The 24638-nt window shown below is 54.9% G+C and overlaps 1 protein-coding gene across 3 annotated transcripts in view; it reads right to left on the minus strand.

Moving 5' to 3' along the window:
• CLIP2 (CAP-Gly domain containing linker protein 2) overlaps positions 1–24638 on the minus strand; it is a 78009-nt gene that overhangs the window by 24042 nt on the left and 29329 nt on the right. For all 3 annotated transcript variants that reach the window (XM_068566136.1, XM_068566138.1, XM_068566137.1), the window contains exons 3-8: positions 18894–19444; positions 6515–6639; positions 4761–4974; positions 3922–4119; positions 2899–3002; positions 823–883 (exon numbers count right to left, since the gene is read on the minus strand). In XM_068566136.1, coding sequence (XP_068422237.1) covers positions 823–883; positions 2899–3002; positions 3922–4119; positions 4761–4974; positions 6515–6639; positions 18894–19444 — 1253 coding nt within the window. The remainder of the gene's footprint in view (positions 1–822; positions 884–2898; positions 3003–3921; positions 4120–4760; positions 4975–6514; positions 6640–18893; positions 19445–24638) is intronic.

Raw genomic sequence — 24638 nt, forward strand, 5'->3', positions numbered from 1 at the left:
TCTTTTGTCACCTCCCAGGGAGCAGGAAGGGTCTCAGTGGAAAGGCACTCCTGCCCACCCAACTGTGAGCAGGCCTAGTGAGCCCCGTGGCCTCCAAATGATTTGCTGAGGAGGGCTAGTGTTGTCTTGGGGGGCAGGGATCCTTAAGTGCTTTACTAATTGATGTGAGCATCCTTCATCCCTCAGCTCAGAAAGGGTGGGTTGGATTGGAGAGTGAGAGTGAAAGGTCCAGACCCCTCTCCAGGTGCTATAACTGAGGAGGCGCTATAATTGGCCATTCTTACGGGCTGGATGCAGGAGTCAGGAGTCCTGGGCCCTGGTCCCACTGGCTGCTGACTTGCTCCATGACTGGGAGGGTCCCTTTGCCTTTCTGAGCCTGTTTTCCCGTCTATAAATTCTGTGACTCAACCACAAGCTACTTCCAGCCAAAATTTTATGTGGAATTCAAGACGAACAAAGGGCCCAGGGAACACCTTTAGGGCTACTGCCCAAGAAGGAAGGGACAGGGGAGGCTGGCCACTATGTCCTCAGGCCCAGCTCTGTGGATGCCTTGGGTCCATTCCACCCAGCTGCTGACACAGGAAGCATGGCCCCTCTGGGGCTCCTGGAGCAGAGCCATTCCCACTTCTGACACCTGAGTCTCTCATGACCGCCACTCCCCCCCACCAGGGTATGATCTTTGACCCTTCCCCATTTCTCCCTTGCAATACCCCCTGCCCCCTCCCAGGGGCCCAGAGTTGCTGCCTAGACCTCATGGCCATTTGCCCTTCGAGGGCTGGGCCTGGGGTGCAAGCCTGGGGTAGGGGGGCCTTTGACCATTACCTCCAGGTCTCCCTTGGTGATGGACTCCTCCTCCACTCGGAACTGCAGGTCCTCCACCTTCCTGCAGGGGGAGAGGGGGCTGAGTGAGCTTCACCCAGAAGGGTGGGCTTTGCCAAGTCAGCCATGGCAGAGAGAGCCAAGGCCACAGGTGGCCCAAAGTCCACACTCAGATTATGCAGAAGACACTGCCCAGAGCCCCAAGTTCCTGGAAACATCCAGCCCTCCCAATTTCCTGATCCATGCTCTACACAGAGAACGCTGGTTTCTCTAAAATAGACACTGCTTTGGGAAAGATCCCCAGTGTTCTCCTTATTTGCTGCAAGAAATAAATCCCTCCTTCTGCAAAAAAAAAAAAATATATAAATATATATATATATATACACACACACACACACACACATATATATATATATATATATATATATAAAATAGGAATGTTTAATGCAGCATCCTTCCCCCCTAGGGTGGTTGTGGAAATAAATGACAGAATGGATAGTAAATGGAAGCACTAACAGCTCTGTTTTCATCACAGCAGGGAACAGACATGCCACATGGAACAGTCTGTGGGGAAGGAGGCAAGGTGGGCTTCTTGCCCTACTGACCCCATTCTCATTCCCTCCCCTCAAAATCAGGGCCCAGAGTCCAAGCCCCCACTGCTTGGGCTGCTCCCTGATGTGGAGGGTCCCTAAAGCCCTGCTGCAGGTGTGGGGCCCACCCTCAAGGAGACACACCCACCCACCCCCGAGAGAGCACAGGGAAGAGACACAGGCACATTACAGCTCACAAAGCTGCTACTCCTGGGGCCTCGTGACAGCTCCCAGCACACAGAGGATGAAACTAAGGCCCAGAAAGGGCCAGTGACCTGCCCAAGGTCACACAGCAAGTGCAGGGCAATGCTGGGACTTGCACCCAGGCCTTCCTGAACACAACTCCAACAACGTCTCAAAGATCTGTTTTTGTTTGTTGGCATCAGGCATGTTGCCATGGGAACCAGATGCGTGGGCCCCACCGACCCTCTCAGGCAGATATAAATAAGCCCTCCTGTCTCCAAGTCAGACAGTAACAACAGCCCGTGGAGCACATGCCTCAGCTGAAAGCCCAAAACCAGACCCAAGCTGGGGGAGGTGGAGGGCTGGGTCTGGGAGGTGCTACTGTGCAGGGGAGCAGAGGAAGCTGCAGAAATCTGTGTCAGCAGCTAGGAGACAAAGACAGGCTTCTGGGCAGAGGGAAACCCTTGTCAGACCCTAGTCAGCTCTGAGCCCCACCAGGTGACCCAGGACCAAGTCAGGCCAGAGTCCCCACACGGAGGGAACACAACTCCCACTTGCCACTGGCAGGACAGAAAGAGCCAGTGGCACCACTAACAGGCTGGTGACCTCAGGCAAGTCCCTTCCCTGCTCTGAGCCTCAGTTTTCTCATCTGTGACCTGGGGGGCAATACCTGCCTCCTGGGCTAATTGTAAGACAGAGGGAGACAGAGCAGGTAAAGCTCCCAGCCCCGAGGCTGAGCCCCAGGGGCAAGGTGTTTCCAGGGGCCTTTTCCTGCTGCTTCTCTGAGCCTCGGTTTCCTGACACATGAAATGGGAATGAAGCTTCAGGACACGGGCTGTGAGCTCCACGCGAGGGACCTGATGCAGAAGGGGTGTTCCCTGCGCTGAACTGGGTCACGGGGTGGGGACATCGGATGCACGTCTCCCTAGTGAGAGGTCCCCCCGCCCGCCTGGGCGTTCTCATGATGCTGCATGAGCCGGGCAGGGCTGGAACGGTGAACCCCATGTCAGGAAGGAAAACAGTGACGTATGTAGTGTCTCCCATGTGCTCAGTGCCATGCTGGGTGCTTTACTGGAGTTATCTTGTAAGTCCTCCCAACAGCCTGCAGAGATGGGGATCATCACCCCACTTTGCAGATGAGAGGACTAAGGCCCGCAGAGCTCACGTCACCAGCCCAGGTGACACAGCCAGTACGTGGTGGAGGCGGGGTTTGTGCCTGCTGGTCCTGAGCCTTGCTTTTCCTGGTCATCCTTAACGAGGCTCCGGGAAAGTGTCCCCCCAGGACCAGGACAGGAGTGGCACCTACCTCCTCTCCTCCTCCAGCTGGTTGGACAGGTCCACCTTCTCTTTCCGCACGCTCTCCACCAGCAGCCGGGCCCGCTGCAGCTTCTCCTCTGCCTCTGCAACATACTGGGCCCCGAGTGAGGGCCAGGACAGGGTCAGCCTCCGCCTGGGGACCGGGAGCCAGGTGGGGGAGGGGTGGGTGTGGAGGTGGTGCGAGGAGCCAGGCCTGGAACCCAGCCACCCCTACTCCCCTGCCAGCCCTAGTCTGACCGGAACCGTGGACCTAGATGTGAGGGAAGAGGGCCGGCTGAGTGCCAGGAACGGGAACCTCAGGTCCACCTGCCCCCAGTACCTGCCACCTCCCTCAGCCCTTGAGGGCCTAAGACCTATTGTCTTGTCAAGGCCCCTGTCACGACACACACGTGAGCTTGGCCTTAAAAATTCCAGAACCCGAGGGAAGAGTGAGCCAGGCTCCAAATGGGGACAGGGGCCTAGGAGGGAGCTCCCATGTGGGGAACAAGCATCAGGGAAGAGTAGACACATGACAGCAGCAGAGTCAAGGCTATGGGCAAGGACTTCCTTCCCTGAAACCCAACCCAGGAATCTGCTCGAAAGCATGATCTGAAATGTGGACAGATGTACCCCAAAAATGTTTACATCAGTATTATTTAGAAAAAGTGAGGAATTGGAAAACAACCTAAACACCAGCAGGGGACAGGCCACGTCAGTAAGGACACAGCCCGTGACAGACGGCAATGCAGTCGTTCAAACGGGGAAGAATTTTCCATGACCTAGAAATCATGCTCGCACTATAGGAGGTAGGAAAAAGCAGGATACACAAGTTTGTATCGAGGTTCTGGAGGTAGAATGTGGACCTACCATTGGAAGGAAATTCACCAGGAGGATGAGGGGTGTGTGTAACATGCATCTCAGTTTTCTCTGCACACCCCAAGTTCTCCTCACTGAGCGTGACTGAGGGACAAGACTGGCCCGAGGAGACCGCTGGTGCCCTCTGGGTGCTCCATGGCCCTGCCTGCCCACCCACCTGCTCGTGCTGTGCCTTGAGCAGGGCAATCTCCTTCTCCACCTCACAGATGTGGCTCGTGGCCTTGGCCACCTCGGCCCGCTCCAGGTCCCGTTCAGCCAGCAACTGCTCGATGTGCTGCTGTTTCTCCTTCAGCGCCTCTTGCAAGGCAGTCGTGCCCGAGATCTTGCGGGCATAGCGCGAAGAGGTTTCCGTGAGCTGCAGGAAGGCGTGGGTGCAGGCAGGACTCAGGGATGTGGATCACCGTCCAGGCAACCCACCACTACCCAGCAAGTGGCGGGCCGAAGTGCCTCAACTGCTGGGGTTTGGTTCCTCCCCCTCCCAGGGCCCTAGACACTCTGCCTAGGTATGTAAAGGGAATCATGATGTTTGCAGCCCAGGGAACTCCCTGCTCCCAGGAGAGTCACAGCCCCTGGGGGTCTGCCTCATGGTGGGCTCCTTCACCTGGGCCACCTTCTCCTGGACTAGGAGGAACCTCCCGTGTAGACAGAGCTCTGCTGAAAGGGCAACCTCACCTTCCCTCCTCACCCAAGGTGGCTGTGCCAGCCTTTCTAAAGCACCTGCCCTGCACCTGTATAACCTGTGTGCACCTGTATTACCTGCCCTGCCTCTGTATGACCCTCTTTAACTCCCAGGGGAGGGCTTAAGCTACTGACAAATCGGTAACATAAAAATAACAATAAATGTAAATGGGTCAATTTCTCTGTTAAAAAATATGCACTTTCATCTTTGTTCAAAAACTCCAAACTGACTGATGCCTGGAACCAGAGCAAGTCAGGGGACAACTGGGTCTCTCTGTCCCCGCCCCACCCCCATACACACACCAGGGTATCCCTCACCAGGCCACTGCGGCTGGGCCGGCCCCCCACAGAGGAGGCCACAGAGCTGACGGAGCTGATGGAGGAACTGCTGGGACTGTGGGTCAGTGCCGAGACTCCCATGGCCATGCGCTTGGTCTTCTTGGCCTTGGCTGGGCTGGTGGATGGGAAGCCGATGCGGATTACCTTGTGGATGGGCGCGAAGAGACCAAATTTGGGCGGGCACTGGAAGTACCTGGAGAGGTAGGAGAGACCATGCTGCTGTCACGGCCCCACAGCTTGGAGCCTGGCCTGCCTCCCCTACCTCTTCAGAGCCCAGCAGAGAGAGGCTTCTCCTGAGGGACCCATCACCCACACCCTAAGACCAATAGACAGGACTCCCAGAAAGGGAATAGAGGTGAGCAGGGCCTGATATTCTGCATAGCCACGAACAGCGGTTGGGCATATTTCTGGGGGATGGGGGAATAACAATTACCGAGCACCTGCTCTATGCCAGTCCCTTTACATAAATGCTCATTTTTTAAAAATTTTTTTAAATTTTTTTTGTTTTTTTATAAATGCTCATTTCGATCCCCCAACCACTCTATTGTTATCCATATTTCACAGATGAGATTTAGGCTCAGAGAGGTTAAGTAACCTGCCCACAGTCACACAGCTAGTTAAATGGCAAAGCTGAGACTGGACCCAGTGGACTCCAAAGCCCACTATGCTTTGGCTCCCACACATCAGTCAGAGGCCCCCAGCCATATCTGCAGCCCCACTCTCATGGCTGCCCCTGGACCACCCCCAGCCCCAAGGCTCTCTGCCCATAGAGCCCCCAGATGGAGAAGCAGAAGCCGGAAGGAGGCACCTCAGGGGTGGGGTGAGGGATGCTGCCCAACCTGCCCCTGGATTCTGAAAGCAAGAGTAAGTTGAGAGAAACATCCGTCTTGAAAACAGGAAGGCAAGTGTTGTCATGGAACTCTGGATCATCTTCTCTCAAAACCTCTCTAGCCATGGATTCCACGTGGGACCAGGGACCTAGTTCTGTCCAGTTTCCCGCTCACCTTGAAACTGCCATCCCACCCTGCCTCTTCCCACATTCAGGTCTTTGTGCAGCCTAGCCCCCAGCCTAGCACACCTTCCTTCTCAGAGCTGTCACAGCCTCACCTGGACGACAGAACCTAGCCCAGGGACAGCCAACACAGGCTCGCGGGCCACCTTGCCTTAGCCCCACACCCCTGACGCTGCTCAGCCATAGCACCCCCCCCCCACCCTCAAAGGGCCCAGGCATGGCCTTAGACCCTCCCGACCCAGCATTCCTGGCAGTCAATTCCCTTTAATCAGAGATGCTGAGAAACCTGGGACCCAGCTGTGACCCTAACCTTGGCTGTACAGCACCAGGCACTGTCTGATTATTTCCTGTGTCACCCAGGGCAACTCTCAGAAGGCAGGACCCCTGCCTCTCCTTTTCTGGTGTTCCCACCTCACTCAGTCACGGGTGGCAGGGGGAGGGGAACCCAGGGACAGATGACTCTCCTAGTGCTTACTCGTGACTCTCTGTGTGACCTTGAGCAATGACCTCTCTGGCCTTGGTTCTCTGATCTGTAAAATGGGGTGATACTCCCACCACCTGCTTCTGTGAGCTGCTATGACAGAAGGGAGGTGGTAGCATCTATACATGGTGTCTGGCACAGTCACCCAGATGCTCAACACTGGCATTCTCAGATGCCCCAGCCCCGACCCATGCACCCACCCCAGGAGAAGAGGACTCCCTTCCTCCCTCCCCGCCATACCTGGTGCCCGCCACTGCCCCATCGTTCTTCCCAAGGGGCTCGTCCAGCTCCACGCCACACCACTCGCCCTTGGCAAAGTCTGTCTCCCCGACGTACCGTACCACGCCAGTCTTCGTCCCACCAACCTATAGGCACACAGAGAGACTCAGGTCCAGAGGATGCAGTGGGAACTGTAGAGATGGCACAGGCACCCAGGTGCCTGGGCTCATCCCACCCCTCCCTTGCAGTGTGCAAGGGCCAGGGGAGATGAGGGGGAGGCCCAAGGACAGTTGGGAGGGGTACAGGTATAAACAGTGCTTCCCAGGGCTGTCCTGAGCAAGAGCTCTGGAGTCAGAAAGACAGACCTGCATTCAAACTCTGCCACTTACAAGCCGTGTGAGCTTGGGCAAGTTACCTAACCTCTCTGAGCTCCAGCATCTTCATCTGTCAAAATGGCTTTTGTGAGGATTAAGTACTAAATGTGCAGTGTCTGGAGCATACGAGAGTCTCAATAAATGTTATCCTTAAAAATGGTTTGGGGGTGGGAGGGAGACGCAAGAGGGAGGAGATAGGGGGATATATGTATATGTATAGCTGATTCACTTTGTTATAAAGCAGAAACTAACACACCACTGTAAAGCAATTATACTTCAATAAAGATGTTAAAAAAAAAAAAAAGGTTTAGGGAATTCCCTGGCGGTCCAGTGGTTGGGACTCCACGCTTTCACAGCCGAGGGCCCGGGTTCAATCCCTGATCAGGGAACTGAGATCCCACAAGCCGAGCTGCGTTGCCAAAAGAAAAAAAAGAATGGTTTAAATGGGGGTTGCCAGGAGCTGGGCAGGAAGGGAAGTGGGGAGTTGTTGTTTAATGGGAATACAGTTTCAGTTTCGCAAGATGAAAAAGATCTGTTGTGCAACAATGTGAATATACTTACTACTAGTGAACTGTAAGCTCAAAAATGGTTAAGAAGGTAAATGGTATGTTACGTGTATTTTACCACAATTAAAAAAACTCACAGGACAGGCCAATAATCAGGAATATTACTGTAACAATGATTTTAAAAACTTTCAATTCAAGTTATATATATACATAAAGTTTTATATATATATATACACTTCCAAAGCCTTAAAAATTCCTGTAAGTTTCTCCATCTCTCCCCAGAAGCACTTTCACTCTTTAAGATGAAGCTTTTTGGTGTTGACCTCCATATTTCTAAATGACATGCTAATATTGCTACTTGTCAATTTTTCAATTTGGGGGTGACATCCATCTGCGTCTCATCGGGGAAGGGGAGGCGTTCCCTCCCCATCACCAGGCTGCACACACCCCTACTGGGTTTCTACCCCTGCCACGCAGTGATGGCTTCATTTTGATCAGTCTCTCCAGGTTGACGGTGCTGGGACTAAGCAAACACTACTCACAGATGCGGATGGGCAGATGCAGATACTTTTCCCTCCCAGCACCAATTTTTCCCTACAGATAGCAACTGTCTTTTATGATTGTTTGCCTAGTTTTTATGGCCCTTAAACTAATGTAACCTAAACTCTTTCAACTGCCTAAATCTCCAGAGCCCCTTTGTGAGTTGTGGTGTGTCAGCTTAGTTGCCCTGCAGCATGTGGGATCTTAGTTCCCCGATCAGGGATCGAACCCGTCTCCTCTGCATTGGAAGGCGGATTCTCTTTTTTTTTTTTTTAAGATTTTTTGATGTGGACCATTTTTTTTAAAGTCTTTATTGAATTTGTTACAATATTATTTCTGTTTTATGTTTTGGTTTTTTGGCCCCGAGGCATGTGGGATCTTAGCTCCCCGACCAGGGATCAAACCCGCACCCCCTGCATTGAAAGGCGGATTCTTAACCACTGGACCACCAAGGAAGTCCCTAATAGACTTTGTTTTATAGAGATATTTTAGGTTTCTGGAATATTTGAGCAGAAAATACAGAGAATTCGCATATATCCCCTCACCTCTCGCCCCTACAGTTTCCCCTCTTATTAACACGCTGCATCAGTGGGGTGCATTTATTACAATGGTGAGCCAACAAATTGTTATTAACTAAAGTCCATAGTTTACATTAGGGTTCACTCTTGGTGTTGTACATTCTATGGATTTTGAGAAATATATATAATGACTTGTACCCACCATTATAGTACCATACAGAGTAGTTTCAGTGCCCTAAAAATGCTGTGTTCCACCTATTTATCCCTCCCCCCCCCCGCCTCCTGATAACCAACGATCTTTTACTGCCCCCAAAGTTTTGTCTTCTCCAGAATGTCATACAGTTGGAATCATATAGTATGTGGCATTTTCCCACTGGCTTCAGTCACTTAATACTACGCATTTAAGCGTCCTGAATGTCTTTTCATGGCTTGACAGCTCATTTCCTTTTAGCCTTGAATAACACTCCACTGCCTGGATGCACCTTAGTTTATTTATCCATTCACCTACTGAAGAACATCGCGGTTGCTTCCAAGTTTTAGTAACTAGGAATAAAGTTGCTAGAAATATTTGTGTGCAGGTCTTCATGCAGGTATGTCAACTCATTTGCGTAAGTACCAAGGAGCAGGATTGCTGAATCGTATGGTGAGAGTATGTTTAGTTTTGTAAGAAGTGGCCAAACTGTCTTCCTAAGTGCCTGTGCATTTTGCATCCTGGCCCTCCCCAGCAATGCACCAGAGTCCCTGTAGTTCCACTAAAGGACTGTCCCTCCCCACACCCCCACTGGGGGGCAGGCTGGGCCCCAGTCTCCGGAAGGATGAGCCCCACCCGCTCCTTTTCCAGCACCTGAGGGTTATCTGTGAGGCTGGAGTCCCCGCTGGCCTGGGCCAAACACCGACTACATCCCGGGTCTCATAAAACAAGGGAGGTGGGCAGACTGAATTTATCTGTTTCTCCGGGATTTTCCTCTGAGGAAGTTAAAATAGGTGGCTCGTCTAAAATAAACCCATGCGTCTCGCCCACAAGGACAGACAGCTCTGCGATCAGGAGGCTGGGGCAAGTCCCCCCGTCTCACAGGGCAGCCGTGAGGGTCCAGTGAGGGGCTCATTTCCAAGGCCTGGAGCAGCCCCTGCCGGGCCGCTGTGGCGGAAGAGCAGAGCAAGCGGGGAAGGAGGGGGTCCTGGCAGGAAGGAGGCTGCCCGGGAGAGACGGGCAGGTGAGTGGTGGCACTGGGCCACCTTCAGGGAGATGAGGGGACAGAGGCGAGCAGCCCCTCTCGGTGATCCTCCCTGACCGTGTCCACGTCGCTGACCTCAACAGCTAGTGAGGGGCATCGGGGGCTCAACTAGCTTTTGCAGCATCGACGTCACACACGTGGTACCTCACGCGCTCTCAGGACCACCTGGCAGGGCCGTGAGTCATTCACGGAGCAGGAAGGTTTGAGCGCCTTCCTGGCACCGGGCTCTGTTGCAGGCACTGGGGGTGCAGCCATGTGAGCAAAACACCCCAACCTTCCTCGTCAGGGCGGGAAGCAGACAGCCCAGCAGTAAGTGAGTAAGTGCTGTCAGTCCAGGAGGATGACAAAGGCTACGTGGAACAGCACCGGAGGGCCCCGTCTCCAAGAGGTGACCTTGGCGCAGAGGCCTAATGGAAGCAGGGCAGTGAGCTGCGGGGAGCCCTGGGGTCAGAGTCCCAGGTGGAGGAGGTCAGCAGGGCACGGCAGAGGCACTGGCCTGGTACGGGAGCAAAGAGAAGGAGGCCGGGGCGGCCGAGTGCAGCCAGGACGGAGGGCGAAGTCGGATCATAGGAGGGTGGGCGGGCAGACCGCAAGGGTCTGGGGGCCATGGGAAGCTGGGTGGGTTTTATCCCACGTAAGATGGGGGCTCCTGGAGTGTTGGGCCCTGAGTGGGGGCAGGGAGACCAAGGAGGGGGCGGTTCCATTGCTGGAGAGAGATGAGCTGCCCACAGAGGTGGTGGGCTGGGGACCAACTTGGGTGTATTTTGGAGGCAGCACCAGAGGCCTGATTATGAATCACGTGGTCAGGAGAGAAAAGCAGGACGTAAGGCCAACTGCCAAGTTCCTGGATTGGTCTGCTGGAGACACACGTGTGCCATTCACTGAGATGGGGAGGACAGGGCAGAGCAGGTCGGGGATGGGGGTTGGGTGTGTTATAGTTTGAACTGTGTTCCCCAAAAAGATACGCTGAAGACCTGACTCCCACGACTATGAGTGTAACCTGATTAAAAAATAGGGTCTCTTATGGGAGTTCCCTGGTGGCCTCGTGCTTAGGATTCCGGGCTTTCACTGCCGTGGCCCGGGTTCAAACCCCTGGTTGGGGAACTGAGATCCCGCAAGCCGTGCGGCACAGCCAATAAACAAACAAACAAATACATAAATAAAAACAGGGTCTTTTAGATGTGATCACGTTAGGATGAGGTCATTAGGACGGGCCCTAATCCAACATGACTGGTGTCCTTATAAGAGAAGAGACACGGAGGGAAGAAGGCCATGTAAAGACTGAGGCAGAGATTCAAGAAATGCACCTATAAGCCAAGGGACGCCGAGGAGTGCGGGCAACACCAGAACCCAAGAGAAGGGCGTGAAGCAGATTCTTCCCTTGATCCTACAGAGACAGCATGGCCCTGCCAACACCTGGGATTTCAAGTGTCTAACCTCCAGAACTCGGAGAGCGTACATTTCTGTTTTAAGTCACCCAGTTTATGGTACTTGTTACAGCAGCCATAGGAAACTAATGCAGGTTAAGTGGAGATGTTGACTAAGCGCTTGACACATGAGACAGGAGATGGAACCCTGGGCAGTGTGATGCCCACATATGCTTGGACTGTCCTAAGTCACGGGCCTGGATGGTTCCATCAAGGGAGAGACAAGCGGAGGCTGGGGTTCTGACCTGATGCTGGGAAGAGGAAGAGCAGGGAGGTAGGAGGAACCAGGGGAGTGTGTGGAATCCCAGGAGGTGAGGGAAGAAAGTGCTTCTAGAAGGAGGCAGGGAGAGATGGTGGCCGATTCTGCTGAGAGGTGAAATAAGATGAGGACTGAGAACTGACCATCGTACTTGGAATGTGAAGGGCCCTGGTGGCCTTGCGGGGGGGGAGTTCCCTAGAGTGATCGGTGATGGGGAGAGAGCAGGAGGTGGAGACCACGGTCACGGACGGGCCTCTTAAGGGGTTTAGCTGAAGGGAGGACAGAGAAATGGGCAAATAGCAGGAGGAAGACAAGGGGTTGGGGGAGAGTCGGGAAAGGGGGAATGTGCAGGGGAGGAGGGAGGCTGTCTGCAGGGGGCGGGTGGGAGGGGCTGGAGGTTGGGGCCCTGGACTGGACAAAACCAGCTGGAGGGAAGGCAGAGTGCGCAGACGCTGGCGGGTTTGGTGGTGGACAACAGCCCTGTTCTTCCCGGGAAGCACAGAAGAGTCACAGCTGAAATGTGGGGGAGGGGCAGGCATTGGCAATTTTTTGGAGAGAAGATGGTTATGAATATTACAAAAGAAGAGACTGAGGGTCAGAGAGGCTAAGCGGCAGGTAGTGAGTGGCCCAGCTGACTCCCCCAAGTAGGTCTGCGGGCCTCGGGTCCGTCCTCTCCCCAGCCCAGCACATGCGGGAATCGGTCATTTGTCCTCCCAGGCACGTGGATACTTTAAAGAAAAGGTGGGAGGGGGCAGACAGAGACTACTGCACAAACTCGGGCCAGAATTCCCCGACTGTGACCCTGGGAAAAAGGGAGACATTTCAGCACTTCCCTGGCAGTCCAGTGGTTAAGAATCCACGCTTCCACTGCAGAGGGCACGGGTTCGATCCCTGGTCAGGGAACTAGGATCCCACATGCTGTGCGGTGTGGCCAAAGGGAAAAAAAAAAAAAAGGGAGACATTCTGGCGTCTTCCTAGCCTGGGGTCAGTCTGACCTCCCAGGCCCTGCCCCTGCCCCTCTAGGAAATGGGAGGACTTAAAGGCCACACCCTTGCCCCCTGCCATCCAGCCAGAAGCCCCATGACAACACAGAGGAAGCAGGAGGCAGATCTAGTACCTCCTGGGCCCCCTGCCTTACCTGGCTCTGCCCCCCCATTAGCACAGCCTGAACACGGAGGCCCAGTAGCCCTGTGTGCTCGGTGGGCCACCGAGTCCCCTCCTGCTCACCCCTCCCCGCTCCCAACGGACGCCAGCTCCCTCTGCCTGAGCACCCAGGACAGCAGCCCCCAGGATGCCCCCTGGCCGGTCCTCACAACCCTCTCCCGTCTACAGCCAGGCCTCACAATGGGCATCACAGCACTTGCCCCTCAGCCGTGAAGACTCCGGGGTGAAGAAACAACACTCAGAGCAAGGAAAGAAAACCAGCCTTTCCCGAGGGCTCACTCCACGCCGGGAGTCTTCCTTATTCTATTTATTTGTTTGTTTGTTTGTTTGTTTATTTATTTATGCCACGCCATGGCATGCGGGATCTTAGTCCCCCGATCAGGGATGGTACCCACGCCCCCTGCAGTGGAAGCTCAGAGTCTTGACCACTGGACGGCCAGGGAAGTCCCTTCCTTATTCATTTTATACAAATCCTACGAAATGGGAATATCAGGCCCATTTTAAAGACGAGGAAACTGAGGCTCAGCACCCTGCCCTGGGACACCGCTGTGAGCGGCAGAGCTGAGCTCACGCCCAGGCCTGTACACCCCAGAGGCCACCTTGCAGCCTCCACACTACAGATGGCCCTGCTGGGTGTCTGTCTGTTCTCAGCAGAGTGGTGGGAACTTGACCGGGGCCTGAGGAGAGAGGGAGACACCTGCAGAGAGAAAACCTCATTCCTCATCTCTCAGGAGGCGGGTCCCACACTGCCCAGGCCAGCTGCCGAGGGGGCAGCAGGCAGGACACAGCCCTGCAGAGAACCTACCTACCCAGTGCAGAGGGGCCGGGCTGCTCAGACTGCCTCGCGGGCTGGTACCCTCTGGGTTATCTGCAGGGCCAGGCTGGCACCGGCAGGGGGCTTTGGGATATGCCGGGAGAGGGTGCCAGCAGTACAGGCGATTCCCTGGAAAGGTTTCTTGGTCCACCCTCCTCAGGATGCTTCTGTGGCCAGTACATGAAGGGACATAAAGGGGCAGAGACTTCAAGTACTTGGAGATGCTCCACTCAGATCCTGCTTCAAGGAAGCCCTTGCTGCCCTGCTGTGCGGAGCCCCTCGCCTGAGATGGGGCACTCAACATGCGGTGACTGAGCGAGGCCGGGGCAGAAAGGCCCGGACACGGTGGCTCAGCACGGGACGCTGTGATGGGCAGTCTCGCTCCAGAGCTGCCCCAGGTTGGCCGAGACTCTGTCTGGCCTGCAGAGCAGTCTGACTTCTCCCTCTGCCCAATCTTTCACAGAAGTTAAAAGCCCTAAGAACCACCCCAAAAACCCCACCTTTGCGCCTACTTTTGGAGAACCCGACCCTCCACAGCAACCTATGGGCCATCTGACATCTTTGGGGGTCAGAGCTCTCCCATTACCCCACTGACATCCACTCCTTGCGGCTTTGGCCCTGGGGCACCTCTTGGAGCCACAAGCAACCAGCCAGGCCTCTTCCTTCCTGAGACAGCCTCCCCTGGTCCTTGCTAATCAGACCCCATGCTGGCAACTGTAGCTGACCAAGATACTTCCAGCCCTCCACCTGGACTGCTGGATCCACTCGGGGTCGGGGGGATACAGAGGACAATTCCAGGACTGGTAGACAGAAGCCCAGAGCTCCTCTTCCAGGCCAGCCCATGATGTGCTGTGTGACCCCAGGCAACCGCTCGCCCTCTCTGACCTTCACGGTCCTTCCCTGTACAATGGGTGATTAAGGCCCGGTGGTCTCTGCCCCAGCAGGCCTGCCTGAGTCTGGATCAGCCCCCGGGTGGGGCTGTCTTCCTACCCCTCTTCTGTGCCACCAGTTCTCAAGCTGCCTTTCTACATAGTCTCGGTTCCTGCTTCTCCGTTAATTCCCCCGGAACGTCTCTTCTCTTCCACGACCTAAATCCCAAACTCATGGCTCCGGAATCTGCCGCACCAGCCCTGCTGCCTCTGGAGCAACGTCCGTAAAACCACGCGGACAGACCACTTCCTGGGATGGACCCTCGAGACCACACCTTGGGGGGCACACACAGCAGCTACGTCTCAGGCCAGCTAGGCAGCCGAGGGCCCCCCATAGGCTCCCCGGGCCTGGAAGGTGCCCAGGGGTGCCAGGGTCCCACCAGACTGGGCCACTGGGCCTGGGTCCCATCTCAGCTGTGCCAGGCACGTTCTAAAAGGCTGTGTGCCCTTGGACAAGTCATTGCATCTCTCTGCTCCCACCTCCGCCGTGCGCCCCAACTCCAGACACCCAGGGTCCTTGAGTACTACCCCAAACTCACCCAGTCCGAGCTATGGGAGCACTCAGGGAGGGAGGATTTCAGAAGAGGAAGTTGGGGCGGCATAGAATGATTCGATGCTGGAGGAATTTCAGGGATTAGCCAGAAAGGTTATCTGTGTGTATGTGCGTGTGCGTGTGCGCCCCGTCCCGGGGCGGGGGAGGGGCCGAGGGCGGGAAGGACAAAGGCAGGACAACCCAGCTCTGCCACTTCCACTCTGGGTGCTGTGGGGAACTCAGGCCTCTGATTCTCATCCTCAGCCTGTAAAATGGAACAATGAACATCTGCGTCGTGGGCAGCTGGGGTAGTAAGAGGTGAATCCATGCAGCTCAGTGTGGAACTCCAAACCACACCTGAAAATTCTGCCAATTTGGCTCTGGCAGGCATGTGACAAGATTCCCAGTATTTTAAGTGACACTATTCCAGGAAGGTCAGGCATGTTCCCCCTGTGTCACCCTCTCAGGGCTTCCTCCAGGGGCCAGGGCCCCTCAGGGTTGAAGAGGAAATGGACTCTGTGTGTAAAGTTCTTGGCACAAGGCTCCACTCCCAGCAAGCACTCGGCCAGCGGAAGCCAAGGACATGCAGGTCGACGTGAGCCGCTGTGTGACCTCAGAGAGGCTCCCCGAGCTCTGAGTCCCTCCCCATGCCCAGGACCCCATGGCCCAGGGAGAATGCCCACCCTTCATGGACTTTAATGCTGATACCAGCTAACACTTCACAGAGCTTACTTGGAGCCAGACCACCTTCTAAACACTACATAGGCAGCAGGTGAAAATTTTTTTTTTTTTTTTGGCCATGCTGTGCGGCTTACAGGATCTTAGTTCCCCAACCAGGGATCGAATCTGGGCCCCGGCAGTGAAAGCACAGAGTCCTAACCACTCGACTGCCAGGGAATTCCCAGCAGGTGAACTTTTATCCCCATCTTACAGGTAAAGAAACTGAGGCAGAGAGAGGATAAACAACTTGTCCACGACTATTTGGCGAGTACATGGACCTCCTGGGGTAGTGCTAAGGCCCAAACGAAACCAGGATCCAGAGGTATCACTGAAGAGCAGCGTAACTTAACGGACATAAATTCTGTTATTTATGTTCAAAAATAACAAATATTGTTCACGCCTTTGACCCGGGTCAGAAGCAGGTTTGTGGCAGGTGAAGCTAACGTAGCTTGGGTAATCAGAGCCCCTCACATACACCAGCCTCTCTGGAGGCTCTGGGTGGGGAGGGCCCTGACAGTACATTCATGGGATCACATGATTTGTAAAATTTGCAAAAGCAATATTTTTTGTATTGTTGTTTCCTAAAAAGCCCCCATCCTCAAATTGTATAAGCTCAGGCCTCTACCTCCATTCATGTCCAGGATATAATTTGTTAAAGGGAGGGGTAGGGATAGGAAGATGATGTGTCAGGTGTTTACAGAAGGCACAAGGGAGAAGTAGCAAGTCCCAGGGTCGGCCGAGCCAGCTGGATCCTGGCTGTGCACAGCGGTCCAGGCTGGAGGACTAACCCAAGGGAAGCTGTGGACTAGGGTGGGGCACGTGGGGCTCCATCCTTGAGGTGAAAGTAAACCCCTCCTTCAAATTCCTCTCCCCAACCCACCAGAATCCAAGCATGTCCTGTTCCCAGGGCAGTCACAGTTGATGAGTGAATAAAGGAATGAATGGCCCAGCACCTCCTGACTGAGTGGCCCTGGGCAGATTGTTTTCCAGGGCTGAGCCCAGTTTCCTCATCTGTAAAATGGGGAGACAACACCCACTGCGCAAGGCAGTGGGGAGAACCAAAAGAGACAAGGCGCAGAAAGTGCTGGGCGTGGATACGCCCTGGAGAAAGCAGTGTTTCAAACCAAAGGATGCAACCCAGTCTCAGGCTGCGAAGTCACTGGGGCCCGTCTGCTGCTACTGCCAACCCTGCTGAAGGGCTGCAGTCTGGCGGAGATTTCCAGAGCAGGGCCTGCCTCGTGACAGCTTGAGTGCCCCCTGCTCAGTACGTCCAGTTCTCACTCCCTGAGGGGGCAGCAGGTGCAAGGGGAGTTCCAGGCAGGATCACAGCGGGGTTAGACCTCTCTCCTCTCCCAACCTGAGGAGCATTCAGGGATGGTGAATAACCCTAAAGGGCTCCACTGCCCACCCCACAGGGCACTCACATGACACCACCCAGGTCTTGCACAGCCAGAGCCCTTGGTAACTACAGTGCACTTCCATGGCCAGCAGCTTCTCAATGATCCCAACAAAAGTATCACATGGGAGTTATCTATGCCCGTCCTGCTGAATGGACAGATGATGAATGAATGGGAATGAGGCCCAGTTAAGTGAATCGCCCAGCATCACACAGCTGGCAAGTAGCAGCAAAGGCACGAACCTGGGCCTGATTTCCCTGCAGTGGCCATGGCCAGCAGGTGCCCTCAGATCCCAGGCATCCCCGAGGACAGCTCAGCGAGACTGTAAGCCAGCTTGCCTGACCACTCTGGGTTATAGCTGATAAGATGTCTGAACCACCCAACCTTGGGCCAGGGGTCTTTTTTTTTTTTTAATTGGAGTATAGGTGATTTACGTGTTAGTTTCAGGTGTACAGCAAAGTGAATCAGTTATACGTATACATATATCCAGTCTTTTTTGGATCCTTTTCCCATATTGGTCTTTACGGAGTATTAAGTAGAGTTCCCTGTGCTATACAGTAGGTCCTTATTAGTTATTTATTTTATGTATAGTAGTGTGTATATGTCAATCTTCCAATTTATCCCCCCCTTTCCTCCCTGGCAACCATAAGTTTGTTTTCTATGTCTGTGACTGTATTTCTGTTTTGTAAATAAGTTCATTTGTACCATTTTTTTAAAGATCCCACATATAAGCAATATCATATGATATCTGTCCTTCTCTGTCTGACTTACTTCACTCGGTATGACAATCTCTAGGTCCATCCACGTTGCTGCAGATGGCATTATTTCGTTCTTTTTTATGGCTAATATTCCATTGTATATACATACCACATCTTCTTTACCCGCTCCTCTGTCAATGGACATTTAGGTTGCTTCCCTGTCTTGGCTACTGTAAATAGTGCTGCAGTGAACACTGGGGTGCATGTATCTTTTCAAATTATGGTTTTCTCTGGACATATGCCCAGGAGTGGGATTGCTGGATCCTATGGTAGTTCTATATTTAGTTTTTTAAGGAACTTCCATACTGTTCTCCATAATGGTTGTACCAATTTACATTCCCACCAACAGTGTAGGAGGGTTCCCTTTTCTCCACACCCTCTCCAGCGTTTACTGTTTGTAGATTTTTTGATGATGCCCATTCTGAGTCGTGTGAGATGACACCCCATTGTAGTTTTGATTCGCATTTCTCTAATAACATCTCAACATCTCTCAGTGATACTGAGCATCTTTTCATGTGCTTTTTGGCCATCTGTATGTCTTCTTCGGAGAAACATCTATTTAGATCTTCTGCCCTTTTTTTGAATAGGTTGTTTGTTTTTTGATATTGACTGCATGAGCTGTTTGTATATTTTGGAGATTAATCCCTTGTCGGTTGCTTCGTCTGCAAATATTTTCTCCCATTCTGTGGGTTGTCTTTTCGTTTTGTTTATGGTTTCCTTTGCTGCGCAAAAGCTTTTACATTTAATTAGGTCCCATTTGTTTATTTTTGTTTTTATTTTCATTACTCTAGGAAGTGGAGGGCCAAGGGTCTTGAGTACTCTGGTCCCCAGCCTTTTCCAGTATAATCCTGGCACATCCACGCTGGTGGGCTGGATCAATGGATATCAATGACAGCTAACATTTTGAGGGCACTAAGTATCAGGCACTGTCTAAAGGCATTAACATGTATTCACACATTTCAACCTACAAGGCAGGTACTATTAAAGTTCTCATTTTACAGATGGGAAGACTGAGGCCCAGGAAGGTTAAGACACTTGCCCAGGGTCACACAGTGACAGTCTCCAAGGTCCCCACTTTACCTGTCTCCCTGGTCACTCTGTGGGTCTGACCAGGAGTGGGTGCCCCAGGCCGGACCCCACCCGAGCCCCGTGGGTCCCCCCCCCGCCCAGTCCCGGGGATCCAGCTCACTCACGTGGGGTGGAGTGCTTGTGGGGGGGGGGACTCACCAGCACACGGTCTCCCAGGCGCAGGTCCTTGTCACCCCGCTTCACAGAGCCGCTGTCGGAGAGGTTGGAGCCCGACTCGTTGCCGGTCTTGACGGAGCTGTTGAGGACGCTCTCCCGCAGGGGGATGACGCGGCTGGTCAGCGGCGGCGTGGCCGTGCCCGAGTGCAGCGACAGGTTCTGGGTGGTCAGCGACTCGACCGAGTGCGCGTCGCTGCCCGAGCCCTCGGCCGCAGGCTGCCGGGTCAGCTTGGAGGGCCGCGTGAAGATGCCCTGCAGGGCTGGGCACTCGAAGTAGCGCACGCCGCCCACGGCGCCGTCGTTCTTGCCCACCGGCTCGTCCAGCACCACGCCCGCCCACTGGCCCGGCGCGAACTGCGTCTCGCCCAGGTACTGCACCACGCCCGGCTTCACGCCATTCACCCACACGCGCTCGCCCACCACGAAGTCCCCCACGAACTCGTCGCCCACCTCGGCCGCCTTGGCGCCGGGCTTCTCGGGGGCGGCGGGGGCCGCGGCCGGGGGGCCCGAGGCCTGCTTGTGCAGGGGGGAGCCTGTGGAGGACGAGAGAGGCGGCGGTTAGGGCTCGGGTGGGGGCTGGACCCTCGGCGGTCCCAGGAGCGCGTAGTCCAGCTGGCCGGGGGGGAAACTGAGGCAGGCGGGGCTGGGAGTGGGGCCTGGGGCGGGTCTCACTCCTCCTGGGCCGTAGGCATCCCCGGGTGGCTCCCTACTCTGCCAACCCCTCTGGAAAGTTCTAGGGAAGAAAGTTCTAGAGAAGCTCAGGACAGTGCCTCCTCTGAAGGCTTTCCACTGCTCAGGGTCACTCGAAATTGAGGGCAGAATGAACCCATGACCGAGGGTTGCAAGCTGCTACTTCCGCATCCCGGTGGGCTCAGGCCCTCAGCTGTTACTTTGAGGCCGCCCATGGCCCCATGTGGGACTCAGGTCTTGTGGGGGGACCTCTGTGCCCCCCACCTTCTTCTCCAGCCAGTTCTGGGCCCCACGAAAGGCTCCTAACTGTTCCTTGACAGCTGACCACAGACATCTCGGAACAAGGAAGGAGCCAGAAAACCCTCTTACTCCACTCCTGAGTCTCCCTCTTCTTCCCGGTCCCCAAGCTGCAGCCCAAGCCTCAGGGCACACAGACCAGGAAAAGGGGGGGGCGGGTGAGGAGGGTGGGAGGCGGAAGCAAGCACTTAACCTCATTCCTGGACTGAACTCCAGGCTCTCTGGACTGAACTGGGTACCCTGATCCAGCCCCTCTTTACAGAAAGAATGACCCTGAGACTCAGAGAGGCCAGGGCCTCGCCCAAGGCCACACAGCAGAAATGGGGACTCAAACCCTCGGAGGGGGCCTGCCTCCCAGGCCTGGGCTCTGATGTGCTCTAGACTCAGAAAAAGAAGGGAAGCGGGGCAACCTGCTTACGATCACTCACAAAAGGACAAAGCAGAGCTCAAACCCACCATGCTTTGTGCGTGTCTGGCTCCTGGGCCCCACGCAGGGCCTCCTGTGCAAGTGGATGCTGGCAAGCCTGCCCATTTATACCTCAAGGTTTGGAGGCTGCCCCTCCTTCCTGCCAGACCAAGTATCAGGCAGGGAAGGACTCATCCTTTTCCTCCTCTACTCCAGAGGCTGACGGACTTGTCAAATACAGATGGGGACAGGAGGCAAGCAGACACTGCCATGCCCCTAATCAGAATTGCCTGTGTTTCTGGTCCTTTCCACGGGTAGCCAGTAGAGGGGCCACAGGGGCAGCGGCTCCACCAGCATCCTCTTTGTACCCAAGGCCAAGGAGCCTGGGGCCGCAGGCCTGGCTGCATGCTGTCTCAAGGCTGGAAGGACAGAGCTTCTGGGAGATGAGGAAGCCACACAACTCCAAGGCAGGGCTGACATACAAGCTCAAGAAGGCAGGTTCTCCCTCTGGGACACTGGTAGTGGTGGGAAAGCATGTGATCACCCAGGGCCTGGGGAGCCAGGACGGGGGTCCTAACTGAGGGGCAAGGGGCTCCCTCTCAGCTGTGAGCTGGGCTCCTGGGAAATCAGTGAGCTTTGCTATTGAACTTGATTAACAACCAGAGTGATCACACCCATGAATTGATGCTCTGTGCTAAGAGGCAGACATACAGTAGCTCATTGGACCCTCACAGTTAACCCTGTGAAGTGATTCCATGATCCCATTTTACAGATGAGGAAACTGAGGCTTAGAGCGATCAGGTGCTTTATCTAGGCCCCCCAGGCAGGAGGCAGCAGAGCCAAGGTCCGGCCAACAGCCCCTGGCTCTTGGTGCAGGGCACTTTCATTCATCCAGGAAATGAGTACAAGGCACCCGCCATGCCAAGCCCTAAACTACAACCACCCCAATCTTGGACTCCTCTGCATGGACCCGTTTCCTAGATTCTGACCAAACCCTACAGTTCCCTTCGAGCAGGGAACAATCTCATCTTGCACTCCTTCCTGCAGAGGGATGTCTCCTTCTCCTTCTGTGGGACCCTGCATGGGACCCTGGGGGCAGGGGCAGGGGTCCCCAAGGCTCTTCTCTTCCACCCCTGAGATCCCACAAGGTGGAGGCCACAGTGGCTGAGGGAGCAGACCCTGGAGCCCCACCTCGGTCTCCTCACCTGCCCTCCGCCGCGGGGCTGCTGTACAGTGATGGACACAAAGCCCTAGGGACGGTGCCTGGGTCACACAAGTGAACAAGTGCTGACCATTCTTACTGTGATGAAAATGACTGATCCTCAAACTAAGGGATTAGAAAAAAGTTACACCCACAAAAGGATCAGGGGGCAGAAGAAGGGCTTCCAGGCAAGTTCTGGTGACCTTGGACCCGTGGCTCTGCCCCCACCACACACACACCCCCCAGAGCAGCCAACCTCGTCCTGCTGTTCCCTGTGCCTGGGCTGAGCTCCGGTCCCTGGTTCTCACCTAGGACAATCTTGTTACAAGGAACTTCTGCTGGGATCACAGCAGTACGGGGCCTGGGAACCCCACTAGGTCAGGTGGGCCCATTCCTTAAGAAAAAAACCCTGCTCTGGAAAGCAGCCACAGTGGGAGGAAGCCACGAGTTAGATGGTGCTCCGGGTCCTGCTAACAACGAGGGGTCAAGGTTATCATCATTATCGTCATTAAAACAGCAGCTACCATTCATGAAGTGAGACTACGTGCCCTCAATGGACTGGGCGCTTTTTTTTATACATACATATATATATATATATATATATATATATAAAAATTTATTTATTTATTTATTTTTGGCTGCGTTGGGTCTTCGTTGCTGCACACGGGCTTTCTCTAGTTGCGGTGAGCGGGGGCTACTCTTCGTCGTGGAGCACGGGCTTCTCACTGTCGTGGCTTCTTTTGTTGCGGAGCACGGGCTCCGGGCACGCAGGCTTCAGTAGTTGTGGCACGTGGGCTCAGTAGTTGTGGTTCGCGGGCTCTAGAGCTCAGGCTCAGTAGTTGTGGCGCACGGGCTTAGTTGCTCCGCGGCATGTGGGATCCTCCCGGGTCAGGGCTCAAACCTGTGTCCCTTGCATTGGCAGGCGGATTCTCAACCACTGCGCCACCAGGGAAGCCCTGGACTCAGTACTTTTGCTATATTATATTCTTATCTGGCAGATTAGGCAACAGAGGTTATAAATAAAACTTGCCCAAAGTTACCCAGGCAGGAGCCAGGCCCACCTGGTCTGGCTCAGAGCTTCCTTGTAAGGCAGGCATAGGAGGTGGCTAGCAGGTGTCAGTGCCTTTCCCATATCCATTTCCAGAACACTTCCTTATGCTGAGGGGCTCTGTGATGTCTGCTTAACGCAATGGCCGTGGCTCAGGTGAGACCCTGCCCTACCTGTTGTCTGTGCAGAGAGCACAGAGAAGGGTCCCAGGTCGAGGGGGACCCTGCGTGGCTATTCTTGGCAAGAACCTGCCTACTCAGCTGTCCCCCCAGCTGTCCTGGCCCAGGCAGACCCCCAGGTAATCTCCTTTCTTCCCCACCCCCGTCCCTTCCAGAGGTCACAGGCCCCGGGGACCAGTTGTTTGAACAGCTGCTAAAATAAAATCCAGGTCACGAGCCTGGAGACCACACTTGGGTGTTCTGCTGCATTTTTCCTCTTTGGCGCCCCAGTCTCACAGGCACAAACCTTCACCCACTCCCCCACTCACCCCGGGGAGCTTGCAGCCGCCTGAGCTGGGCAAAGCGTGGCAACCCCGCTAGAGCCCCCTTCCCTCCAGGGAGCCATTAGTAACACACTGGCTGGGCCTGGCCGAGCCCCTTCCCATATCTGGGCCTCAGCTTCCCCATGGGACAACAAAGGGCGAGGTCAGAAATTGCTCAGGTACTGGCCAGCACTGACATTCTACGAGCCCCACCTCTCCTCCCAGAGGAGCTGGCGGGTCGTCAGAGCTATGAGACCTGGCTGATGGGCTGAGCCTCTGGGGCGGTTCTGGAGGCTCCCTGAGGGCAGGGCCTGGGCCTCCCCGCCCTCCTAGTTCCCACATGGACCAGCATGGGCTCGGCAAAACCCCAAGAAAGCAAAGGACAGCAACAGACTTAAACCTCACGCCAGCAGCTGATCCTTCCCCAGACACCAGGCACAAGGGAATTGACTGCTGGTTTCAAGTTCAAAGTAGAACTTTGATAAAAAGGGCTAAAGGACATGGTGTGGAGTGACAGCAGCTGGTGGCCTGGTCCAACGTGAGCGGGGGGCGCTCAAGGCGGGGGTGGTGGGAGGTGCCCAGATGAGAGCGCATCCGCCCCTGCTTCCGCAAGGACTTTGGTCCTGCCCTGCCTGGGAAGCGGAGACAGGCATTTTTCATACCTGCCGAATCTCAGCCACCAGGGACCCCATTCGTTGAGCACCCAGTGTCAAAAGTGGGGCCAGCAAAGGGGTGGGGGGAACACCAGGACCGCAGCTACAACTCAGCCGGCCTTCTGCCTAGCAGGAAGGCACCAAGGTCCGCGGGGCCCTGGGGTTGGGGAGAGAGGGCTCATTGCAAACAGAGGTGGGAGCACCTCCCAGAACCTCTGCCCTGACAGTCACAGGGCTCATTCCCTCACCTCCTCAGAGAAGCCTTCCCTGACTGCTTCACCTAAAAGCCCACCCACGTGCAGCACCCTCTACTCACTTTATTCTTCAAGAGATTTACCCCATCTTCACCTGTGTATGTCTGCCTCCCAGACTTAAATGGAAGCTCCCACGGGCTGTGTTTCCTCTCCAGCACCCAGCCTGGTTCCCCGCAGCAGGCCCTCAACGCAAGCTGCACTGCACTGCCGGCTCAGAACTGGGGCCCACCCCGGCTCTGTGCTGGGTGCATGGAATAGTCAACAATCCGAGCTGCAGAAAGTCACTCCCATTTCTTCAGTCAAGGAACCTGAGGCTCACTCCAGGCAGTTTCCGGTTCACCTGGTCTCCCTTCCACCTTTGTACCTCCCTGAGCCCTTCCCATTTTCCCTGTGTTTCCAGAGGAAAGCTAAGAACCCTCTTCTCCTTTTATTTATTTATTTACTTTAAAAAATTTATTTATTTATTTTTGGCTGTGTTGGGTCTTCGTTTCTGTGCGAGGGCTTTCTCTAGTTGCGGCAAGCGGGGGCCACTCTTCATCGCGGGGCGCGGGCCTCTCACTATCGCGGCCTCTCTTGTTGCGGAGCACAGGCTCCAGACGTGCAGGCTCAGTAGTTGTGGCTCACGGGCCCAGCTGCTCCGCGGCATGTGGGATCCTCCCAGACCAGGGCTCGAACCCGCGTCCCCTGCATTGGCAGG

The sequence above is a fragment of the Eschrichtius robustus genome, chromosome 16, assembly GCF_028021215.1.
Source record: "Eschrichtius robustus isolate mEscRob2 chromosome 16, mEscRob2.pri, whole genome shotgun sequence".
Taxonomy (NCBI): domain Eukaryota; kingdom Metazoa; phylum Chordata; class Mammalia; order Artiodactyla; family Eschrichtiidae; genus Eschrichtius; species Eschrichtius robustus.